The sequence below is a fragment of the Pan troglodytes genome, chromosome 4 (genome assembly GCF_028858775.2).
Source record: "Pan troglodytes isolate AG18354 chromosome 4, NHGRI_mPanTro3-v2.0_pri, whole genome shotgun sequence".
NCBI lineage: Eukaryota > Metazoa > Chordata > Mammalia > Primates > Hominidae > Pan > Pan troglodytes.
In genome coordinates, this window is record NC_072402.2 from 43,565,707 (window position 1) to 43,591,907 (window position 26,201).

At 42.0% G+C, this 26,201-nt stretch overlaps 1 protein-coding gene across 1 annotated transcript in view; it reads left to right on the top strand.

The window, feature by feature from the left end:
- Positions 1-26,201, top strand: part of ZNF366 (zinc finger protein 366) — a 67,088-nt gene that overhangs the window by 22,132 nt on the left and 18,755 nt on the right. The window contains exon 2 of the mRNA XM_526899.6: positions 23,379-24,724. Coding sequence (XP_526899.2) covers positions 23,393-24,724 — 1,332 coding nt within the window. The 5' untranslated portion in view covers positions 23,379-23,392. The remainder of the gene's footprint in view (positions 1-23,378; positions 24,725-26,201) is intronic.

Sequence of the window (26,201 nt, forward strand, 5' to 3'; positions counted from 1 at the left end):
CAGTATGGAGAGAGTCAGACATTAAGTGAATAATCACACAAATCCATGTAAAATGACCACTCTAACATGTGCTGAGTGTCAATGTTGAAAAATATTTTTTCCGCATTTAATCAAGAGAATACAATAATTACTAAACAATTTTTAATGTTTTTTTACTAAATTTTTGAAATCCAGTGTGCATTTTACATGTACAGCGTACCTCTATCCAGGTTAACTGAATTTGATGTGCTCAAAAGCCACACGTGGCTAATGATGAGTACTGAATTATACAGCACATCTCTAAACCATCAAGCCACACACATTTTAAAGCCATGAACAAAGCACTGGAAATATAGGTCCTTCTGTGGTAATTTAAAAAGTAGGTAAGACCTTAAATAGAGCCTCTTGCATTTTAAAATTGAATACTTTGTCATTAATTAGCTGTGTGCATTTGGGGACATCAGCTTACTATCCTGTGCCTCAGTCTACAATAAGGAAGTGTGATGGGGCTGGGTAATGGGTACTTACCCTTTCAGTCTTAATGATCATTGACTCTGGATAAGGACATCCAAATAGTTTTTCCTTCTCTTGTCATCGCTCCTGAAGAGATCTTTCCTTTCAACCTTAACTCTTCTATGATATCTGAAAGGTGGAATTTGACTAGTTCAATAGTGAACTGACAAAACTCCAAAATGACCTTCATTCCAAAGCAAAAGAGTTGAATTTTTCTAGAGAAATTTGAATACTATTTAAATGATTAATGAAACTATTGAGTTTTAGGTATAATATACTATTGTGGCTAAGTTTTAAGAAAAATTCCCCATGTTTAAGAGATACATTCTGAAATATTTATAGATGAAATAATATGATGTCATGGATCTGTTTCAAAAGCATCCCAATCGGAAGGTGGGGAAAGTGAGTGAGGTATAGATGAAATGAGATTGGTCATGAATTGAAACTAAGTATAAGGACAGATATTATTCTGTCTACTTTCATAGTTTGAACTTTTCCTTAATAAAAAGTTTTTTTTTAAGTAGATCTTCAGACTTTCTTAGATTTTAAACTTTCCCCTTAAATACTGTGTATCCCTCATGGTACAGATGAAAAAACCTGCTTGAGGGCCAGGAGCACATGATTCTTACTTAATACTCCAGTGGGATGAAGCCCCGGGCCCATCACTCCCATCACAGTTTAAATATCTCTGGCAGTTTTAGTGGTAACACAACTTTGTTCTCTCATCATTCCCCTTGGTACAGTTTAGGATCAATATTTAGAAGTGAAAGGCTGTCTCCCCTGTGATTCAAGGAGAGCCCCAAACTCTGCCAGAGCCACACAGGTGTCCAGGGAGCATGGCGATATAGCACTGGTTTGTACAAAATACACTGAAAATCTAGAAAGGTGCAGATGCTTGGCTCACAGGCACAAAGAATGTTACTTCTTCTCATATTGTGGAAGCTACATGCCACAGAGACAGGTAGGGGCTATCTGAGGAAGGATCTCAGAGGGAATGTGACCTCAAAGGCCAGGAAGCCAGCATCTGGGACCCACCACAGGGGTGGGTATAGGTCTCTTGTTACCCTGGGTTGCCTGGGCATTATCTAAATGTCTGGCATAATGCTCTAAGTTCAATGTGAGCTTTCTTGTCTCCACCTGTTCACTTTACCCTCTCAAACATCATGATAGAGGATGAAGAAGCTGGACCTCACCTCTGAGTTACTACCCAAGACACTGTGAGGGGCTGAATGGTAAATGGAGAGCACAGGACAACCTTGCAGGGTTGACACCTTCAGGTACCTTTGCCTGACCAGCATGGATCTTCTAGCTTTGACACCACTGGATGCCTGACTTCTCACCATGAATTACAGCAGGCACTCATTTTTACTTCCAAAGGAAGACTACTGCTAATTTCTTTAAAACAGCATCTACAAAGAAAGAGAACAGGACTCAGTCTGGAAATGTTTTCCTTTTGCATTTCCATCAGCCAAAAAAGTATTGAGTTTAGGGTACTAACATACGGTGCAAATGTTAATTTTAAGGGAAATTTGGCACACTCAGCATGCTAAACTGTGCTACTTTCTACACATGTGATACTTGGCTTCAGTGGTGGCAATACAGTGCCAGATTTTCTTAAATGTCAGGCATTTTAAGAGATGGTTTCTCAGAATTTAAAATCACACACACACACACACACACACACACACACACACAAAATAGAAATGCGACTGTGATGTTTCTAAATAAAATAAATTTGACTGCCATAGGAAAACAAGGCAACAGCTCTCCGGAGCCTGTGGTGGACCATGGGTTGATGCTCAAACACCTGCACAGTGCTGTTTTAAGCTCTAAGCAATATATTGTAATCCCATAATACATTAACATGATGATAATCTGCAACATAGAATATTCAATCTTTAGGGCTCATAGATGGTTTTCCTTGAAGGTGTCCCCTGTCTGCTGAAAGAACTCACTTATGCTACCTAAATCAGAGAAACAGGTGAGAATTATCCAGAGGAGTCCCAGCAAATGTCAGCATTTGGTAGTCCTCATTGTCAGAATAGTCTGATACTGAAATACGTTGAGCCTGGAACCCTACACTTCTTCTTACTAAACTTCCCCTTGACTACTTTGGTTTATCAAGTTTATCCTAAGCACAGATCTGACTCTTTCAACTTCATTGGCTCATTACATGATCTTGGGGGATCTTTTCTAGGTTTTCACCCACATCATAGGTAAAACATTCATTTCAAGACTGTTTTGTCTCTACTTATGAGTCCGAGTCCAGATTTCTAGTTATTTTCATACTCCTGGAAGAGCAAGAAACCTAATGGTGTACTTCCCAATGGACTGATGAAACAGTGCAGATGAGGAGGAAATTAAGAATGATACAAAGCTTTACACGGACCAGGATAGAGTCAAAGTCATCCAGTAAGAAGGAATATATGAACCGAGATTCCTGACACTTGGACTCTAGAAATTTAAAACTCTCATATCTTGCCCATGCCTCTATCAGATGAATGAAACCTGAACTAGAGGATATCAGAAACCCTTTCCCATGCACTAAACATTCTATAATTAGAATGTTTAGTTCTATAATTCTATAATTCTCTTCACCTCAGGGGTTTGGGGGGAACTAAACGTACTAATGGGTATGAAAATTTTTGAAAGAATTGAGAGTTATCTCAGTGTAAGTTAGCACAACGTCATGAAATAATTATCTCGATAAACCTAGAATTGTTTCTTATTCTTATTATAATGTTGGGTCAAATGTAGGAGCTTACTTAATGTCAGGTGAAAAACAAAAGGAGTCAGAGAAGACAAAAAGATACATTTATAGAAATGAGTAATATAAGTATAAATTAGGTTGATCTTTTGGGAAAACAATTTAGCAATATGTATTAAGACCTGAAAATTAATATACTTTCACTTTGTAATTCTATTTCTAGAGAATCTAATCTAAGGAAATGATAGAGATGTAACAAGGATTTATGAACAAAGTTGTCTACCGCAGTGCTATTTGTCTAGTGCATAGAGATATATAATACGTAGTGCTGTAAAAGAAAATATATTCATGCATAGTAAAAGACTTGAAAGAAACGGACCAAAATATTAACACAGTAACTCTTGGTGGTAGCATTATTGATTATTTTAATTTTCTTTCTTAGATATTTCAGCCTTCTATTTACAATGGTAATAAATTATACTATTTAAAGGTCATTAAAAATAAATTATATAGAATTGTTCACCTTAATCTAATTTGGGTACCAACACATTTTGTCTTTTAATATATCTGATCAGTAGCCAGCTTATCTCTACTGCTTTCAGGACTTTCTTCTGTTCTTTGCTAACCATGAGGCTGCACGGGCTTTTTATTACGGCTATTATTTGCCAATAGCCCTCTAACACCCAGAGAGCTGAGTCACCTGTCCGTTTTAGGGTGTCCACACATGGTGTTCCTTCCGTCCTTCAATATTCCCCGCACTCTTTCTCCACATGAAGTTCACAAGCTGTGAATTGGCCCAGGGCTCACTTCTTCGGCAATACGATATACAGGGGCTCTTAAAGTGTGGCTTGCTTAATCCTCCCTACAAAGCAGTCTTCACTCACGTTGAATTTTCAATGAATTTCTACAGAATAGCTATTTACTCTGAGAACCCAAAGGTTTTAGAAACTATAGGCAATTTTGCAAACTCTAGATTGAATTTGCTTGTATTTTGTTGTTATTAAAAAGACTCGAATTATCTCTTTCCAGGTGAGACCTTCAGTAGAAAGATGTTTTGTTATTTATTCACTCCATTATTTATTTATGCGTTCAAATTAGTTCTGTCTTAGGTTCGCCTCACCAGTTCTTCAATCAGTATAAATGAAGATGAAAACTTGAAAGGTTCATTTCCCAAATGCCCATTAAATGTTATCTAATGTACTCCTTTTATAAGGAAGTTAGAGAAGGTTAGTGATAAAACAGAATCAACCTGTTACTCCACCAAGACAGGGGGATTGTGGGGAAGCATGGAGTACAGGAAGGGAGGGATATTGATTGAAATCCACCAGAACCAAGTCATTCCAAACCACTAAAAGTCGAAAAGCTCCAAGGAACAGAAAATAAGTTATGGGAAAGCACTTAAAAGAACTCTTTCTTTTGCCAAACCTTCCAAGAAAATATTCTTTATGCAGAATCTTCTTCTAGATTCAGTCTGTGGCATCCAGTCTCTCAGAATAGGCCCCTCAGTGTCTTAATTGGCTTTCCCTCAGTACCTCATCAATTTGTCACACAATTCTTATTCAATTTAGATCCAGCTATTTCTGCATACTTTCACATTGATTTGGAAAATGTCCTTCACACTTTGGTTTTAGTCTCTACTCATGAAGTGTCATTTGCTTTAGGATGATTTAGTTTCATGAATGGATTTTTCTCATGTATGATTCTGCCTTAGATGAGCCTTGGACCGTGTATGCCACATTCCATCCATTGCTGCAAAACAAGACTTTGTGAGCCTGCTTGCATCTCCTCCTTAAATATATCTGTTTTTTCACCCTTTGTTCAAGTTCTCAGGCTGAAGTCTTGGTTATATTAGTATGTGTTGTTTTTACAAATTTTAAACCTGAAATTCAGTCCAATCCCTGTCTCCAGTCTTATACCTTCCAGTCATCTAAGCTGTCTCAGGCAGGTGTGTGTTTATATACAGATTACACATGCTTGTGCACACACACTCATGCAACTTAAATATGCCAGATATGATCCTGTGTATTTTGTCTAAACATCTCTATTACTGGTGATTCTATGATAACTAGGAATCTGGTGTTACTTGAAACTAGCCCCCAAAAAAGTTTTAAAAAATTCGTCATTAGTATTGTTCTTCTACATTGCATTTTGGTGGCTGTTGACCAATTTTCCACTTTAAGTTGTCACTTTTGTGATTGATTTATAGAAGCTTTTAGATGTTGAATAACATTAATTATTTGTCATATGTTGAAAAAAATTTTTTTGGTTTGTCATTTCCTTTTAAATGTTACATGATTTTTGACATACAGGATTTTTTTTATTTTTCTTTTTTTAATTTTTAATTTTTTAATTTTTTTAATAAATAGAGACAGTGTCTCCCTATGTTGCCCAGGCTGGTCTCAAACTCCTAGGCTCAAGCCATCCTCCTGCCTCGGACTCCCAAAGTGCTGGGATTACAGGTGTAAGCCACCACACCAAGCCAGGATTTATTTTGTTGTACAATCAGGCTATTCAACCTTCCTAGTTTCTGACTTTTAGCCAGAGGTTTAAAAAATCTTAGGGGCAAGGCAGACTCACTAAAGCCATCTCTACCAATGAGTTGGAGCTTTGGACCTGGAATGAAGCTGGTACAATGTTTTCTGTTACAAAGATATTGTTGAAACAAATGGGCAAGGGCTAGGTCTGGGATAAAGGGCTGGATTTACACTCGTCCTCTGGAGGAAGAGCCCATTTGAAACTAGAACAGAAGTAGGAGGAAAATCTCTTGGAGCAAAGCAGGGAGGGAGGCAGGGATGGTGATGAAACAAGTGTTTATAAGAGTCATTTATGTGAGTAGAAATTGAATGACTATTCTGTAACCTTTTCCAAGTTCCTGGGCTTTGAACTGATTTCAGGGGATTTTTAGAGGCCAATGTCTTCCCAGACTTGAGCCGTCTGAATGATTCAGTAGACAAAGTCCCCTTGGGGTGGGCAAACCCTTTCAATGGCCAGTTCCCTGGCAGGTGCCACCACTTTACATTTGCAGAATATTTCCACCCTTTGCAAAAATCTTTCACCTACTCTATCTTGCTTATTACAGCAATCATGTAAAATGAGTAGGATTACCAGGGTTTCCTTTTCTTTTCTAGGGGTAAAAATAAATAGACTCTCAAATGTAACTGACTTTCCAAACTCAGTGACTGAGTTAAGCAAGGTGAGGTGTGCAGTTCACTCTAAAGGAGCAGTGTGGACTAATGAAAGATGTACAGGCAAAGAAATTGGGCACATTTGGGGTGGAATGCCAGCTCAGCCACTTACTCACTCCCTCACCTCAGGCAAGCCAGTTCCTTTCTATGCTTTGATTTCTCATCCATAAAATGGAATAATGGCACTGTGTTGCAGGATTGATGCAGGGATTAAATGATACAATGCTCCATTTCCTTCCATTATTCTATCTTTGTGGTTGTGTGTGTTTTTGTGTGCCAGCTTGAAACCTGCATAGAAGGGGTGGTATATCAAGACACTGAAGAAATGGGTGAGTGTGAAGGGCCCCCCCACAGGGCCTGGCACAGAGCAGACATTGCATAAATCTGACTCCTGTTTCACTGCCCAGCTCACAAACTCCTGGGAGCCATGACGCCCTTGGAGGCTTTCCCCTGAAGGTTTCTTATGTAGTCTTACAATCCTACTCACTGAAATGTCTTTTCCCACCAAAACTTTGAGAGTGTTGCTGGAATTCAGAAATAGGATTCATTAAAAAAAAAACAAACCCTCAATTATTTATCCAGAAGGCCATTATATAAGTGGGCTCAACAACTGTTTGCAATAGTTCTTATGTCATGACTAAGAGCAGAAATTGGCAAACTATAGACCTCAGGTCAAATCCAGCCCACCACTTTTTTTTTTTTTTGTAAATAAAGTTTTATTAAAACACAGCCACTTCCGTTTGTTTATGTGGTGACTCTGGCTGCTTTCATTGCCACTGACAGGATTGAGTAGTTGCAACAGAGACTGTGTGCCTCAGAAAGCTGAAAATATTTACGGTCTGATCCCTTACTTCCAGGTTATGTGACCATAGATAAGTCATTTATATTCGTTGTGCCTCAAATTCCTTACCTATAAAATAGGGATAATTGTACTGATTAAACCATAGACTCCATATAAAAGACTTGCATGTGGTGAGTCCTCAGTTAATAATAGCTATCATTATTATTACCAGAATAGTTGATTTGCAGCAAAGCTCTTTAGGTAAAACACTAACCCAGGAACAGAAACCTATTTGGTCACCCTCAGTTTTAAAGGTCTCTCCTGCAGATATCAATAGCAGCTAGAATAGTCATCCTTCCTTGTCACAATCATGTTTTCTTAAGATCAGCCATTTCAATGCCATTAGCTCAACTTCCAGGACATTAAAAGCATACCCTCCCATTCCTCCACACTTAATGTAGATGCTTGGATGAGTGCCACTGGATATTTTCCAATATTCTGTGTACCCTCTCTGGGAAAGAAGGAATTGAATGAGGCATTTTGTTGAAATTAAATGTCAAGAGTACCAGCTGCTTCTTTCTAAAAATATGAGCTGGATATTCCAAAAGGTGTGAACCATCAATCAAAGTACAAGGGAAGATTTTGCATTTAGTTGTTTGTTGTTAGAAATTTTTTTAATATTGTAAAGAAAACCAACCTTTTGACAAATGGCATTGAAAGCCATTAAGGGAGTTGAAAAACCAGCAGTTCCACTTTGTCTCCTCTATATGGTGGGAAATGCTTTCTCAATGTAAAGAAATTGTATCCTGAAGTCCAACCAGCATATGGAGGTGATTTCCAAGACAGAAGTGAAAAAAAAAAAATCCCGCAGCCCGACCTTTCAGAAGTATCATAGTCATGCAGAGAGAAAGCATCCTGCCCTCTTCCTCATTGTTAAGCTTTGTGGGTTAGAAGAGCCATCCCTATGGTGGTAGCCGTATCTCCAACCCAGCTTCTCACCAAGTGGCTGGGCAGGGTCTTGATGTGGGATGGAGAGAAGTCTTCCGCTCAGGGCTCACATGCATACAAATGGTGCACCTGTGAGCACTCCCCACTGCCGCCAGGGGAGAGCATAACCTGTTCAGGACTTTTCCTTTGTGATTACCTGGACCCCAGATGGCCATTGCCATGGCTGTGCCTCATCAACTCAATCTTGACATACAGAAAAGTTTTCTCCACACCTCCAACACCCCACCATTAGTATCCTGGGTGGGTGGTGGAAAGGGAGGGATGACTGCAAGTCATAGGGCTTTTTCCAGCAGAATGTCTCTTCTGCCATGCTCACCCACTCACCATGCCCATTCACACTTCCCTTATTGTAGAGACTTCCATTTACATTGAACAGAGATTCACTGAGTACTCCCTACAGTACTTTTCAGCCTAGGATGGCCATGAGAATCACCTACAATATAGAGCTCTTAAAAAACATCGATGCCTGACTCCCACCCAAGAGATCCTGAGGTGATTTTGATCTAGGAAAGAGCCTAGGTTTGCATTTTTTAAGGGAGGGGGCATTGTATGTTTAAAACTTCCCAAGTGATTCTCGTGTGCTGACCTACCATGTACCAGCCATTCTTCTAGAGACATACAACAGTGAACACAGGCCAGGTACCTGGTCTTATGAAACTTAGGATCTAGTGGGGCAAGTCAGATAATAAACATATGAATGACCAAGATTTTTTTTATGGTGCTACCAGGAAAATAAAACTTGAGGCTGTGAAAGAGACAGCCAGGGATGCAGAGATTTGTAACTGTAGAGTGGTCAGGGCATCATTGTTATGGGGTCATACTTTGCTTCTTTACACGTGGTGAGCTCAGTGCTACAACAGGGCTGCAGTCAGACAGATCCTGCTCCTTGTTCATGACGGCATGGTGTCACCGTGTTCCCCGAGGCCAGATTTTACGGACTGATGGACAATGAGAGCCTCTGATTGGGCAGATCAGCCCAAATCAACCACTGGTGCTGGAAGCCACCTTAGAGGGCATGTCTTACCCTCAGTGATTTGGTTTCAGAATGCTCCAGTCTTTTTGTCTTTTACCTACTGTTAAATCAATAGCAGAACTCCTTTGACTACCTCACTCCAACATGATATCCTATTATCGGCATCATCTATTGAATACAGTTTTCTGACTTGTATATTGATAGTACTAAAAGCAGATCAAAACTCACTTATTCTGTACAGGCCCTCTGCAAGATAATGGTCTCATTCAATGAATTGCTAAGGTAGGCATTACCAGCTGAGTTTCATAAATGTGGAAACCAAGCCTCTGAAAGTTTAAGAGAATTTAGTGCGGCTTACCTCTGTAGTCCTTTTAGGTTCCTTCCAGCTTAGAAAATCTATGGTCCTATGATCTTTAGTGGGTTTCCTCCAATGACGTAGCAAGCCTCTAAGGGAAGGCATTTCATCTTCCCTTAGAAGGAAGATCTCTGCAGAAGACCCCCTTCTCTCCCACCCACCATGGGCCTTGCTTGTGTTGGGCAGTAAATACATCAGAGACCAGTCTGTGAAGGCAGCTTTCTGCTCACTTTTGGGTCCCTGAGCCCTACAGGAAGGTCTTCAGGCTGTGGGCTTCAGGATTGCTGCTCATAAGCTCCTGCATGTCAGAGCAAAGATGGTAACTCTGGCCTTTCTTCTCAAGACTCCAGGGTGGAGTTCTCAGTAAGCAACATTGAGCCTCCTCAAAGAAGCTCCCAAAGCACCTCACAGGCTTTTATAAAGGCTTCTGTGGGTGTTTGTCCCAAGATCTGTACCCTGGACAGAAAAGTTCAAGAGAAACAATTCTTTTATGCTACCCCTCCTTTCTTTCTAATTAAATTTTTAAAAATTGAGATTAAAATGCCAAATAAAGAGTCATTGTAATACCTAAATTAGGAATTATTATTCAATAAGGCAGACTTAGAATTCCAAATAGTAAGTGGATTCTGTGGTTAAAGATGTGGAGGATTCCATACAGAGAAGGAAATTCCAGTAAGGTTGCTAAGGGAACTATATCTTTGAAGGGAACCCCCTATTTTGTTAATGTAGTGCACACACAAAGAATAAGCAACTTGGATTACTTTACATGGCTTGTGTGTGTGTCTGTGTGTGTGTGTGTGTGCATGGGTGTACATTTGAGACAAAGAAAAAGAAAGCAAGGTTATGAATGTGATGAAATCTTATTTAAAAAATTAACATAGAAAACTGAAAAATTACAGTAACGTTCCTTTCTGAATTTGGACTTTCCCTCCCTTACTCTGATGTCCTTTTTTATTTTCACAGTTTAAGTCCCAAAAGAGAGATACAAACCTGTCCAAGATATAAGTCCTGTGATTATTTCAATTTAGTGGAAGAATACTTAAACCCTCACAGATTTAATCAACAGTGGCATTTTCCCCCCTCCCCTGTCCTTTCTCCTTTGTGTGCAGTGGAGAACCACAGCCCTCCAAGGAGACTTTCAGGATGGCTTAGCTGCCCCAGCTCCATGCAGGAGCCTGAGAGTTCTGAGCCTTTTAATTGGCCTTTGTGGTGCTTCTGAGACAGTGTCAGAAACTCCTGATCTCATCTTCTTGAGGCCAAAGACATAGATTTAAGGGGTTAAAGGTTCATCTCCAGTACCAACAAATGCTCTTTAAACAATGTGCAAATTCAACATAGTGCTCACAGCAATAAATAAGCCATAATGATAATGTTTGCTGCTGCAAATTTCTCCACATGGCAAATTAATTCATTCTGATTCTGAACTGGCAACCAATGGCAACATTAATTTGCCAGATGGAGATACAACCTAAATTCACATGTGCTCTTCAAGCCACAGACAAACCTCTTTTCAAAGGCAGATACAGCAATGCATAGTAAGAGGATCACAACCAAGCAAGGGATATCTACTGAGTATCTTCATGGTGACCAGTACAGTGCAAGGTGCAATGACAGAAGAGAGTATGAATCCTAGGCTGCAGGGAGCTTAAGCACTGGTTAAGCACTAAACCTAAACACAAAATAATCAGAGTGCAATATAGGGGGAAAACATACATTTAACCCGGGGATCAGTGGGTTTAATGTCATAGGATTTGAAACAAGAGACAGATAACTGAGTAGGGAGCAAAGGTGTCTGGGAAGAAGCTGAACTTAAGTTCAGCCTGGAAGAATGGAATGGGTCAATGAAAAGAACATTTCTGGATGGCCAATCAGTCTAAACAAAGGCAACGAGGAAGGAATTATTATGCCCCTTGTAGCTAATTGTGAAAGTCTGATCTGACTGCAGTTGACAGGATTTTAGAGAGAAGGGGAACAGAGTTGGACTTGATTACGGAGAACTTTGACAGTCAGGTAGAGGAATTGACATTTGATTTGCTCTATATATCAGATAAGGATTGTGTTTAGCTGCAAGCCACAGAACTCTGAATAAATTTTCTTAACCAAGTAAAGGATTCATTTTCTCAAATAACAAGAAGACCAGCACCAAGTGGGTACAGGAGCTCCACACTGACAATCTCCCTCTACCTCTTGACCATACATGGTAGGAAGCATTGTTGCCTCATTGTTCCAATATGGCTGCTCCTCCTCCAGCCTCATATCCACATTCCAGGCAGTTTTATCTACTATTTATTGTAAAAGAACAGAACAAAATTCTCTTAAGACTAGCAAATTATAGCAATTTGAAAATCCATCACTTACAAATGTTAAGTACTGGTCATTGTATAAGATAGTGACAATGCAGAAAGGTTTAGGAAATGGTCCCTGGCTTCAAGGAGATCCCAGTGTTGTGGGAGGTTAGATTATGCAATACCCCATGAGGAAGCTCCCTCTAGGGTGTGGGCATAGTCTGTGGGAGTTGAGAGGAAGGGGGACTGATTCTGTCTGAGGGCTGGGGCATGATTTGCACTTTGATATTGTGTTGTTCTACAGTGGTACAAATAGGACTGGACTTTTCATTTACCCTGAAAGCAGCTTTTAAGCAACTCAACTACATTAGGGCCCCGGGGAAGGACTTTACATTGCCAAAATCTAAAGGGCTCACCCTTGACACGCCAGAGTGCCCTCTCAGCACTGGGGAAGAAGCCAGGGAGAAACTCGGAGGGCTGGAATGGAGAAACTGGATTAATCATATTTGCAGTGTGTAATTCTGTAATTACTATGAATCTTTCTAACCGATTCTTCTTTATTTCAAGGTTAACTGCAGTTCATTTTTGGACTTATACTTACTGGCTTTCTTAATGCAGTTAATTGAAGGTCAGCCTAATTTTGCAAGTCCCCAAATTCTTCCTCTGTTCTACAGAACCCACTGGTAGGGAAGGCTGTGGCACTGGTTGGGAAAGGGGAAACTTTTTCTCTCATCCTTCACATCCAAAGATAGTCCTTCATCCTTTTCACGTTGTTTTAACTGACATTTTAATGATTAAATAAAAAAACACAAAAAAAGAACATTTTGAAAGAAAATAGTTTCTGATGTTAGTCAAGGAAATGTAGTTCTGCTTTTTGTTCTCTCATGTTCAGTAAATCAACCAACCAGTTCAATATTCTTCTAGTAGCTCCTAAAACGTTTTGCACGACATCTGGTTGTCAGTTTCTTTCACTAGATGGTGAGTTCCTTGAACCTAGTTTTTGGTTTATAAGACATTGTCCTCCTGGCACCCAGCATAGTGCAGACACAGAAGAGACACTTGAAGCAGTTTGCTGAGTGAATACCTGCAGGGCAGTTCCTCACAGTCTGAGTTTTTACTGTGGCTTGTATTTATTTTCCTGATGATACAAACCTAGGTCATAAAACTGTATGCCCAAAGAAAAAGCCTGGGTGAAGTCTGACAGGAGCATCCAAAGATCTTAGGCAGAGGCTAAGGCTGGAGGATCACTTGAGGCCAGGAGTTCAAGACCAGCCTGGGCAACAAAGTGAGACCCCGTCTCTTAAAAAAAATTTTTTTTAAGACCTTGGGCAGAAAAATCAAGGAGTCTATTAAAATGCCTCAAGGGAATTTTTCAGAGCTCAAAAGGAAGGGAATCCCAAGTCTAATTTTGTCTGAGTGTTTGCTGTTTGAAAGCCAATATGAATTTTTACATTTTTAATGCAAGTGTTTGAATAGCTAAGTCATCTACAGTGTATAGAAGTATAAGTTGCAAAAGTATACCATTAAAAGTTTCCTTTCCACCCAGGCACTGAACAGCTGCAGAGGCACCCACCCATAGACTATGATGGGAACGGCCCCTCCATAAATTGGTAACTCAGCTGCTTCACTCCCAAACCTTCCTCCTCCAGCCATACAGTCCTTTTCCCCGGAGACAGCAGATAATACCAGATTCTTCTATTTCCTTCTAGAGCTAGGCTATCTGTACATGTACACAAGGAGATAAGTGCATGTATTTTATCAGTATGTATATTTTATAAGAATGATTTTAGTGAGCAGAATCAATAGAAAAAAATCAATATGAAGCAGACAAATGATAAGACTTGGAACAATAAAAATGTAAAGTGGGGAGAAAAGGTATCCAGATGCAGAGTGATCATTCATCAGAAGGCAGAAATATAGCAAGAAGTCTATCTACATAAAATAAAAAGAAACAGTGAACAGTGGGGTCACAGACCCATCTGCCCATGAGGATGGGCTTTTCCACAAAGCGAATGAGCATTTGCATGGAGAGTCATGGGGAATCTGCAGCTATTGAGTCAGTGAGGGAAATCATGGTGGCCTGCTCCCCCAGGACACACTGTATTTGCAGGAATGTGAGCGTGTTTTACTCTGTGGTTGCATACTCACTCAGAGACTCATTGGCATTTGCCCACTGTCACCTTGGGCATTTTCAGAACCTTCCCACATTCCTTTATGTTATTTCAGTGAAACAGGACATTCTATCTTTCATATCAAAGGAACATGCCACTCATTGGCCAGGGAGCCTGAGCCAGGATGAAGCAGGGACCATCCATTCTGAGGAGCACTACCCCAGTCCCTGCTATGCCATGGCTAAAGCACCTTCCTCATGGGAGATGTTCTTGGCAGTTAATTTACGCGAGGTTGGCTTGGGATAAACTGGGACAGGACAAGTCAACCAGTTAGTCCTGTCTTCCGGAAATGGAAAAATTTTGCTTGGGATCAGGGAGCAAGAGAAACCTAGGACATGGTTATTTGCCAAGTAAATTTCCAAGTAATGATTGGATTTGAACCATGTATGAGGCACCAGGCAAGTTTCTGACTTTCTAACCAAACTATGTTAGAAATATAGGACATCCACCCACACAGAAAGGTGACTGGCAGCACAGGACCCTGCCAATGAGTGGAACATCCAACAATTGTGATAGGCTTCAGAGAAGTGAGGGGTTCACTTCTGGCTCTTTTGGAAAGAAAGGTTTCACCTAGAAGTCTCCATAAAGACTCCACTGGGGAAGGTTCTCTCCTCCTCCTGCCCTGCAGAATCTTGCAGCAATATGGCGGATACAGCCAATGAAATGTCAAAGAAAGAAGGCAGTTGGCTGCTCAGGTAGGCTGCATGGGAGAGCAGCATCTGGTGGGGCCATGGCAACTTAGGATTTGGCCTGCAAGTGTGGAGATTATTATAATAAACAACTTCCATGTTGTCAGAGAACTCAGTTTATCAAGCTTAGGGGATATGATGCCCAAGAGTAACCTATCAATACCAATCTTTTGATTTACAAGAGGTAGAAGTAAATTTTCTAATGGCCAGAATGATCTTGTCCACTGATAGCAGACTACTTTATTATTATTATTATTTATTTTTTAAGTCGGGGTCTTGCTGTGTTGCCCAGGTTAGAATGCAGTGGCCTGATCAGGGCTCACTGCAGCCTTGAAATCCCAGGCTCAAGCAATCTTCCCACCTCAGTCTCCTGAATAGCTGGGAAGGCAGGCCCATACCACCATACCTGGCTAAGTTTTTTGTTGTTGTTATTGTTGCTGTTGTTGTTTGCAGAGACAGTGATCTCAAACTCCTGGCCTCAAGCAATCCTCTGGCCTCAGCCTCCCTAGTTGCTGGGATTACAGGCATGAGCCACTGTGCCAGGCTCCAGATGATTTTGCATTTCAAGGAATGTTAGGGCAATTATAGAAGATTGTTTACTGAACATGCAATCAAGGCAAAAGACTACCTTGAAGGATAACTTAATGCATCATCCCTGCCCCCACAATATTCTTGCTGAATAGACTATACACACACAAAAATGCTGGTATCTATGATATTTAAAATCTCCCCTTTGGAAAGAGCAGGAATTAAGATCATTAAATTCTCATAACCCTGTTCCCCTCTGTATATATCATATGAATATCATTGGACACATTCCACAAATATGAATTGATTATTGGGTGGGGTCTGGTCACCATGGCTATTGCTAGATGTTTTCTAAATATCCTCATATACACTTTTAATAACGACGTGCAGAATAGCATTTTTTGTATATTTCTTTTATATTTTTTAACATTTTTAATTTAAATTCAGTAAAATTCATTCCTTCGGTTCTTTAAATTTTGACAAATTACAGAGTTGTGTAATTACCACCACAAGCAAAATACAAAATATTTCTATCAACCTCTCCCCAGCTAATATTTCCTTGAGTTATGCTTTTAAAATAGGCTCCTTCCACAGATGGCTAACCTCATCAATTATGCATTGATTCTCAGCACTTTTGCTCGCGCATCATCGTATTTTCTGGTACTATCTACCAGACTGAATTCTGGAGCCCACCAGACTGAATATGCTATCATTTCCAGAGGTGGACAAAATGAAGGTTTCTAACACACATGTGTATTTTTTGTGTAGCTAAGAGTAAGTTTATCAAATTTATTTGATATATGAACATGAACAAACAACATATATTCTAAAGACATTCCCTCCAAAGAAAGTTGGAGAAAAATTCTAACATTCTAGTTAGAGCACCATCTATAAGAGATATACTAGCTCTGAGGGTTGGGGAAGAGAACTTCTAAGTCATATCTCCAATTCATTTCCTTCCTTTAAATGGGTCACGAGGACAGAGATAACCCCAACACACTAGCAGCTGTTCCAAGCTCAAATAATTATATTCACTCCTGCTTTCCAGAAACTAGGCCTAGGTATTCAGCACTTAAAAGAAAAACTTCTCTTTCCTAAATGAAACCCACATCCATTTTAACCTATGCAAGTTAGTAGCTGAATCTGTTGTTGATAATTTTTTTACTAAGGGCTTCTTATCAATATATACATTTAAGATACACAAATGGTAAATATGCATGTTCATTATGGACAATTTAAACAATACACAACTAAACTTGACTTTATATTATGTCTTGGTTGTATTTAGGAACTTTCAAAAATTGATTTTGTGAGTTCAATTGGCTGTTTCACGTGTGAACAAGTCTCATCACCAAATTGTATTTTCTGGCCACCTAGAGGACTCGGCCCACATCATGGGCTGACAGATTATTTTTATAACAAAATGGGAGGAATTGGGGTTTATAAATTAAATGGGGGCCAGAAGGGCATCTGGAAGGGTCCTGGGGCCTGGCCCAGTATCGGGTTACCTCTTTTTGGTTCTACCACTGACCCAGAGAGTGACGAGGCAGAACATTCACTTTTTTGACCACATATTGCTCCATTTGCCAGCTATCTTTTGAGACCGTTCTATTCCTGCCAATCGCAGGAATGCCAGACTGAGTCATCACTTGCCAAATATCTACAAATGAAGAACTCAGCAGTACAAGTTCATATATATTAAGACAATTATGTTGAAACGTTAGAACATTTCATTTTAAGACTTAAAAATCCCTCTTCAGAGGACCCTCACTAGGAGATCTTTTGTATGAACAGAGAAGATAACCGCCAGTTCATGTCTATCCTCCTCTGCCTTCCTGTAGTCCTCCCCACCCCCTACCCTTTGCTTCTCTTCACACTGCTGTTTATTCTCACCATTTTCCTTGACTCTCACCTTTTCCCTGCTTCCACCTCTGTTGAGAACAGAGCTCTAGGGTACATCACATAAGTAAACTGCCACTCTCATATTACAAGGGAAGTCAGGGCCTCCAAGAGTAAAATGTAACATTTTCCAATGAAAATGGGAAAGCTTCAAGGAATAAAGAGTTCATTTTCTCTCTTTCGTGGAAGAGTGAATATTCTTTTGTGAATTTCAGGACCAACAGAAGTCAGTGTGTTGGAGGAGAGATAAAGAGATTTGCCCCTGGCATGCTGGCTCACTGTGACTCTTTCAAGAATATTTACTGGAATGACCTTTGATTTGAATGCGAACCACAAAATACCAGTAATTTTATCTGGGGAATATTTATATTTTGGTGCAGTAGGTGATTTCCCAATTAAAGACCATTATTAGCAGCATATTTCCCCCAAAACTAAATGTGGTTTTATCTTGGTCAGGCCTTGGATTTCTCTCATTGGTCCTTATGGGTCAAAGAGGAGGTTTTGGTTTTGGTTTTAAAATTCATTCATTCCCGATTTCCCTATTTCTATAACCAACTCTTATGGATAATAGCAGTTAAGGAAGCTATCTGAGTCCCAGATTCCTTTAACACAGATGAACCCAATATTTTCCTTTTCAAACTATTTGTTTCTTGATTTATGGCCTATTGGGTTTGGGTGATGCATTGTAGAAAGCCAGGGACCTTAGAACAATGTCTGACCGTAACAATGAAAATGTATGATTATTCTAAAGTCTTCTCCCTCTTATTAGTACAAAGAATGGGCTGCAACTAATTTCCCAAACATTTTTTTAGGTGGAAGAGTGCAGGGTGACCACCCATTCTTGGTTTACATTTCCCTTTCTCAGTCCAGGGGTCTTTCTTTCTACCCATGACTGCCCTTCGGCCTTTTCAGGAATCTGTTTTCTGGCTGGGTTGCAGAACTTGGTGGCACTTTGATAATGGCTCTCCAGCATTAGTGTAGCCAGGACTTAGGGCTTACCCTGAATCTGAGAGTTAGTTCAGAGAATAGTGCCCTTGGATGAGGAGGGTACGCAACAACTCACACAAAGCGTGTGTATCAAGTTCTTTTCATAATAACTACCTAATAACTTATAGATGTGCTGATGATTTCATTAGGGAAATATCGAAAGTCATCCACAGTCTAAATAATACAAGATAAAATTATACCTTTTAAAACTTCATGGGGAGACTTTAAAAATAAGAACCACCCATTTCTTCTCTCATCCCAAAGCAGTTGATTGGGCATCTACTTTGAGCCAGGTGCCATCCCGGGAACTGAAGATGCAGCAGTGAATAAAACAGATCCAGTCCCTGTCTTCACAGTTTAGCAAGAATTGCAAGAGCTGGTTTGCTAGTGTTGATCCAGCACTATTCTAGTGTCTGAGACTTTGGGTTTGACAAACAGGTCCTCCTGTCCCTAGGAAGGTGACCTCTGATGTTAGATTCGGGGCAATGTTTCAGTTTCTCACACACTGGCTGAAATAGCTCATGAGATCAGCCTTTGCTTCAACTCCCCATTCATCAAAGCAGACTGTTATTAATATAAGCTTGAAAACATCTCCGTAATAGCAAAAACAGCCATAGAGAAGGGATGGGGAGGTATTCTTTAACTACATGGTTTATCGCCACATGGTATGAATAAACTCACCCTAGCCTTATCCATAGCCTTTTTGAGCATGGTTCACCTTCGCTGCTGTGACAAGACCAACTCAGGATAAATGGGTAAAGTCTTGGTTAACTTGCAAGGCAGAGGCCCAGATGCCATGAGTCATGATCAAGAGCTTCAGCTTAGAAAACAGACATGATGTCAGACAGCATCAAACCACTGATCACAACCCAGTCCCCCTCTCCTGTCCACTCTTTCTCACTCCTTAAGGGCAGCATACTGTCTAGTGTTTAACATACTTTCTCATACACATTCTAAATTTCCAACAACCCTATGAGGATATCCTAACTCCCATTTCATGAATGAGAAAATCAAACCTCAAAAGTAACTTACTCACTCTCCCACAGCTGCTAGCACAAAGCCAACATTCAAACCTAGACTTTCAGGCTCCAAACCAATGCTCTTTCCATTATCCCACACGCAGCGGCTTTTACATTTTCAGTTCTTCTTTCTTTTTGCATGTTGTTTCAACTCTTTCTGGTGGGGAACTGTCTTACAACCTGCTGGTTTTCTCCAGGGCCTCTGGAGGCAGCCATGGATCAATGACTCAGAGGAGGCCTTGCCCCACCTCCTCATGTTTTGGGTCTCCTAACCAGATTGCCATCCCCAAGCCTCTCCTGCCTCCTGCATAAGAATCCTGTCAGTTTTATGGGTGCCTGTGGATCTACTTTAAGAAATAGAGGGGAGCATGTGGGTGGTACACATTGAGGTTTTCTATGAATCTATTAATATTTTTGCTGAGGACACCCAGAATTTTAACTTGACTGATTTCAAGATAAATTACCTCCTCAGGAAGACATCCTTCCCCTGCTTTTCCCTTCAACACTCCCCTTCCCCAGGATGGTTTGTTTGCTAGATTTTGTTGTTGTTGTTGTTTCACCATCTCGGGCTTCTCCTTATCACCTGGTGCTGGTGCTCAAAGGCAGGGATATTAATAGCTAGAAGCAGCCACAGCTGATCTCTCTTTCAAGCAGGCCAAGGGGAAATCAGATCTAGTTCTCCTTGACCTCTGTAGGGACCGGTGATGATCCTTAAGGTCTTTATGCAGAAAAACATCTGTATTCAGAAAGGGACTGCTGTTTTAAATGTCTGTAAAAATTTCCCTGGATAGATCCTACTTTTTTCTTTTTTGTTTTTTTTTTAGACAGAGTCTTGCTCTGTCACCCAGACTAGAGTGCAGTGGTGCAATCTCGGCTCACTGCAACCTCCGACTCGTGGGTTCAAGCAATCATCCTGCGTCAGCCTCCCAAGTAGCTGGGATTACAGGCACCCGCCACTACACCTGGCTAATTTTTGAATTTTTAATAGAGACGGGTTTCACCATCTTGGCCAGGCTGGTCTCAAACTCCTGACCTCGTGATCCACCTGCCTCAGCCTCCCAAATTGCTGGGATTACAGGCATGAGCCATTGCGCCCGGCCGAGATCCTACTTTTTAAAAAACCTTCTGGGTTTCTGATTTTATTCTAGTGTGCACAGACTACTATTTTAAGGGTGGGAGAATCATTATACATACACACAGAAACTGGGGGAAATTAATATTATGACATTAAGATATGTAAAAAATTAAAATGTATGCACCTAAAGTCTCTGCATTTGGGGACATAATTGTGCCATTTATGTTTAAAGAAATAGCCACATCATCTCTGTTCAACATTTTTTTTTTTTTTTGCTTTACTAGGACAATGGTGACAAAAATTCAAATGCTGAAAATAAATATGCTTTTGAGATTAACATTATATTAGGAGTAGATTACAACTCCTAATGTATTAAAAGGAAACAATTAGTTGATTATGTCATAACTAAAAACAAAAATATTAAACAAAGGCAATAATAACGTGCATAGACTGAAATAACTTCCGTTTCACAATTAGTGATAACATTCCATTCCAAATCGGTAGCTTTCCAGTATAGGCTACAGCACGTTGTATAAAGATACAACACGTCATTAGCCATGTACTTAAGAAGAAGTAACTTCTTAATAATAAAATACACAGGAAACTCAGTAAGTTTTGGCCCAGGTTCTGACATGTTTCTTTTTCACTAATTCTCAACCCAAGCTCTCTAGCATGTACCAGGAATTATTGCCTCTTTTAATCAGAGGAAATTTTTAAAAAGAGAACCAGTTTGCTTCTCGATGGGCTCTGCAATGGTTTGCCATAGGTACTTGTAGTCTGGAAGAGACTTTTCCAATCTGAGCAGCCTTTCTACTAAAAGAAATTTATCTCTCAAGGGGTTATAAACCAACTGTGTTCCAAATGAAATAATAGGGAAAGGATCTTCCATTTTCCCCTCCAATTCAGCAGGACACATTTAGTCTTGTTGAAAGTCAATTATTTTTATAGATGCAACAAATTCTTGGGCCAGGGCCACACCCTCTATAACTCTATGTGAATCTAGAGATCAGGACCTGCTGGATTGCAAGCTAAGAGATGATTTAGTAAACAAGAAAAACCATCAAATAACCTGTGTTTCCCCATCCTCCTGCTGGTCCTTTCTGATAGCGCAGCACGACTCTCATTTCACCCACCCACACCCCTCCGGGTCTCATAAAGCTAGACATTTCATTCTCCCACTGCCCTTGTCACTTCCTACAATTGCCTGGCCCTTGAGGCAGCAGTGGAAGAAGATCTAGCATGGCAATAAGAATTTTAGGAGGAAGCAAAGCTAAGACACAGGCTGGGCCTCCCATTTGCTGGACATACAAGAGCTTGCTCATAATTACTAAGCCCCAAACCCACGGTAAGAAAGACAAGCCAGGGCTATCTTTCCACTCACATAAACACAAAGCAAATATTAAGCATTATTTTTTATTTATCTGTCCAGCTTTAAATAATGCCCAGATAGTTATATAATAAGGCACATATTTTTTCCTCATTGGATTGTCTGTATATAGACTAGGTAACCAAACAAAAAAAGGCTCATTTTTGTTTTAATTGTACTGCAGCTCTCAAGCCTCCCAAAAAGACACACATGCCATTTAAGAATTTAAGAACAGCTGGATCATTGTAAAAGCTGTATCTGACTCGCCAAGGACCATAGAAAATCACTGAAAACTGTTGGCCCTCTCAGCCCTGGGACCTTCACCCCATATTGCCTTGTTTGTAGACAATCCCAAGGGCTAGAGCCCTGAGTTAGTCTAAGACTCTATGTCAGCCCTGTCTCCAGTGGCCCTACACCTGGAGGGCTCTTACACCTGGCCTTACACCTGGCCAAGCCAGCTGGCTCCATGGGAGCATCTGATGAGCAAAAGGGATTGATCTCACTCAAACTCAGAGGACTTGGGTAGAACTGACCCTCACTGGAAATGTGGAGTTAGCACTTGGTTCATTCTGTCAGTATCCATATGAAGAAGACAGAAAACTGGCAAGGATGGGTGCAGTGGCTCACGCTGTAATCCCACAACTGTGGGAGGCCGAGGCGGGTGGATCACTTGAGATTGGGAGTTCAAGACCAGCCTGGCCAACATGGTGAAACCCCGTCTCTATTAAAAATACAAAGATTAACAGGGCGTGGTGGCGCACACCTGTAATCTCAGCTACTCGGGAGGCTGAGGCACAAGGGTCACTTGAACCCAGGAGGCAGATGTTGCAGTAAGCTAAGATTGTGCCACTGGACTGCACTTCAGCCTGGGCAACAGAGCCAGACTCCATCTCAAAAAAAAGAAAGAAAGAAAGAAAGAAAGAAAGAAAGAAAGAAAGAAAGAAAGAAAGAAAGAAAGAAAGAAAACTGGCAAGGCGACGTGAAAAACACTGCCCCTTGTTCAGACTCTAGTCCCACCACCAGCTCTTTCAGACATGCCTATGTCTCAGGACACAGTAACCGGCTGTGTCAGCAGGGGACATGTCAGGCACCACAGGAGTCACCAAGCCTGCCCCTTACTTTGACACCTGTCTGAAAGGAGAGACCCATGTGTGGCTTTATTTCACATAATAAAGGAATATTTCATTCCAGCTTGCTTCAGGTTTAAGACTGGAATGTGTACATTGCCAGGATGACTTTATAACATTGAGCTACTCAATATGCTTTTTAAAATCATGTTTATGTCATTCACTCCCTATGCCTTAGTAGCACACCTTACTCAGAGCGGATACTCAGAAACGATTAGATCTGAGTTAAGCATTAACATCCCTTCTCCTATGAGGCTTTGAATATCCTCATTTTCCAGCAGCAAAGGCCCAAGCAAGGGAGTAGCAGTGAAAATTGGTTTCCTTACACAAAAGAAAAGACCCTAAAAGTCACTTTCCAATCACCATTAGTAGATGTAATTACAACTCAGATTGAAAAGCTGCAGCAGAATGGGTCTAGTGCTCACTCCTTCAGTGAGTACCTATGTAACTTGAGAATGTCATTTCATTTATCTGGACTTTGGTACCCTGATCAAAGAGGTACTTTGGTACCTCTTGGTCACCCCAAGAGGCCAGTGCTATCCATATTGATAACTGGGTTTGCAAGGAGAAAGAAAAGCGATATTTTGAACAGCCCTAGGATAAATGAGGGTCCATATTAAGCAAGTATTACTCTTCATAAATTAGTACTGATAAATAGCCAGAATCCTTAAGGAAAAAGAGGATTTTAAACAAAACCAAACCAAAACACACAAGTTTCTTTCTCTTTAAAGGAAAATTGCCAAGGATGCAGAAGGAAATGAAGATGATCAAAGATGAGGATGTGCATTTCAACTTGGCTGTGAAGAAGACCCCCTCCTTTCCCCACTGCCTGCAGCCAGTGGCTTCTCGGGGAAAGGCTCCCCAAAGACACCCCTTCCCAGAAGCTCTCCGAGGGCCATTTTCCCAGTTTCGGTATGAACCTCCTCCAGGAGACCTAGATGGGTTCCCCGGGGTCTTCGAAGGAGCAGGGTCTAGGAAACGGAAGAGCATGCCCACAAAGATGCCCTATAACCACCCTGCAGAAGAAGTCACCCTCGCCCTCCACTCAGAGGAGAACAAAAACCACGGCCTTCCCAACCTCCCTTTGCTGTTCCCGCAGCCCCCGCGCCCCAAGTATGACTCTCAGATGATCGACCTGTGCAACGTGGGCTTCCAATTCTACCGCAGCCTGGAACACTTTGGGGGCAAGCCCGTCAAGCAGGAACCCATTAAGCCCAGTGCCGTGTGGCCCCAGCCGACGCCCACTCCATTCCTGCCCACGCCCTACCCCTACTACCCCAAAGTCCACCCGGGCCTCATGTTCCCCTTCTTCGTGCCCTCGTCCTCGCCCTTCCCCTTCAGCCGGCACACCTTCCTGCCCAAGCAGCCCCCGGAACCTCTGCTGCCCCGGAAAGCCGAGCCCCAGGAGAGCGAGGAGACCAAGCAGAAGGTGGAGAGGGTGGACGTGAACGTGCAGATCGATGACAGCTACTACGTGGACGTGGGCGGCTCGCAGAAGCGCTGGCAGTGCCCCACCTGCGAGAAGTCCTACACCTCCAAATACAACCTGGTCACCCACATCCTGGGCCACAGTGGGATCAAGCCGCACGCGTGCACGCACTGCGGGAAGCTCTTCAAGCAGCTCAGCCACCTGCATACCCACATGCTGACCCACCAGGGCACGCGGCCCCACAAGTGCCAGGTGTGCCACAAGGCCTTCACCCAGACCAGCCACCTGAAGCGCCACATGATGCAGCACAGCGAGGTGAAGCCGCACAACTGCCGCGTGTGCGGCCGCGGCTTTGCCTACCCCAGCGAGCTCAAGGCCCACGAAGCCAAGCACGCCAGTGGGCGCGAGAACATCTGTGTGGAGTGCGGCCTCGACTTCCCCACCTTGGCCCAGCTGAAGAGACACCTCACCACGCACCGGGGCCCCATCCAGTACAACTGCTCCGAGTGCGACAAGACCTTCCAGTACCCGAGCCAGCTGCAGAACCACATGATGAAGCACAAGGACATCCGGCCCTACATCTGCTCAGAGTGCGGCATGGAGTTTGTGCAGCCGCACCACCTCAAGCAGCACTCCCTCACCCACAAGGTACTGCGGGGCCTCTGGTGGGGCGGACGGGGCCTTGGGAAGAGGAGCGGGGCCCTGAGCAGAGCACTGGGGAGCAGGACGCCTGTGCCGCTCTGCACCTTACCCCGGACAAGCGGTCCCTTGGCCGAGCCCTGAGGTCCTTCCTCACGTTTAAATAAGAGAGAACGATTCTCGACCAAGCCCTTTGCCCCAGCAGCCTTCTAGACTCTAAGGTAGGCCTAGAAATAAATGCAGACATTTGCAGAGGAGATGAGGAAGGATGCTCCCTAGCCTCCAAGAATCTTGCAGATTCGGTTTCTAGAAACTTCATCCAAGGCACTAGCATGAGTGTGTCATCAGACCCTAGATCAGCTCTGTGCCTGGGATGTGCCAGGGAGCACCTTCTGGATAATTCTCTTCGTCTTTTACTGTTGAAGCAGTGGAAAACTTTTTGGATGTTTTCTCCCTCAACTGTGAGACCTGCTTCATATGCAAGTTCTCCAAGGGAAGCAGAGCTTGGCTGAGGCCGGCAGGGCCTATGCCTCCCTGCGTTGGACCCGTGCCTAGCTGGGTGAAGTGCCCTGTGGTTTACATTGTAGGAGGCATGAGAAAGCATCCTTCTCCGTTTGGTTTTGTTTGATCTTCTCTGTGCTCAGGTCTTCAAGGGGAAATACAGGCCCAAGAGTCTGAGTTCAGCCCAGTTTGCAACCATAGCCCTGGAGTCATTCAGGCTGAACTAAAACAAGGCCCTAGTGGTGTTCCTGAAATCTTACCCCAGCTAAAGTATGGAACCTGCTTTGAGCCTCCGAGAGGGAGTTTTGCCCCCACTGACTCCTACTCTCACACCCTTAACCTCAAGTGGTTTTCTTGGCAGGAAAGACTTCTAGCAAGCCAGAGTTTCTAAAGCATTCTTTAATTCTGAAAGGTCAGGAGAGGACTTTGCCCAGCCAAGATAATGTTTCTGCTGTGCTATAATACGTTTCACTTCTTAGGTTAGGACAAAACACAGGGTATTTTCTGGCTCTGCAGCAGAGATGAAATGTGTGGCTGCCTTGTGGGCTCTGCACAAACAGCTCCTGCCCTACAAAAGGCACCTGTAGATACTATCCAGAGGGGAGTCGCCTGCCAAGTGCAGGAACCATCAACAAAGGACCCAGACTGGGATTCAGCCATAAAGGGGACCATTCGCTAACTTCAGGGGCTCCTTTGTGTGTGGGAAAGGAATCAAAAGTGCATTTTAGAGCATATGAAGATCCTGTAAGATGGTAGAAAATGAAGTCAAAATGGGAGAAACAGCCTGGTGTCTGAAATAAGTTTCATTTGAATTAGAAAACAAAATACATTTTAATGAGAGGTGTCAGCAAACAGTGAGAGGTAGTATTTGTTGAACACTTGCTATATGACAGGTGTTTCACTCTTCATTTAATCCTCATTTACTTCTCAACAACTGTAAGAGCTACTCCCGATCTGCAGTTGAAGACACTGAGGCATGGGAGGT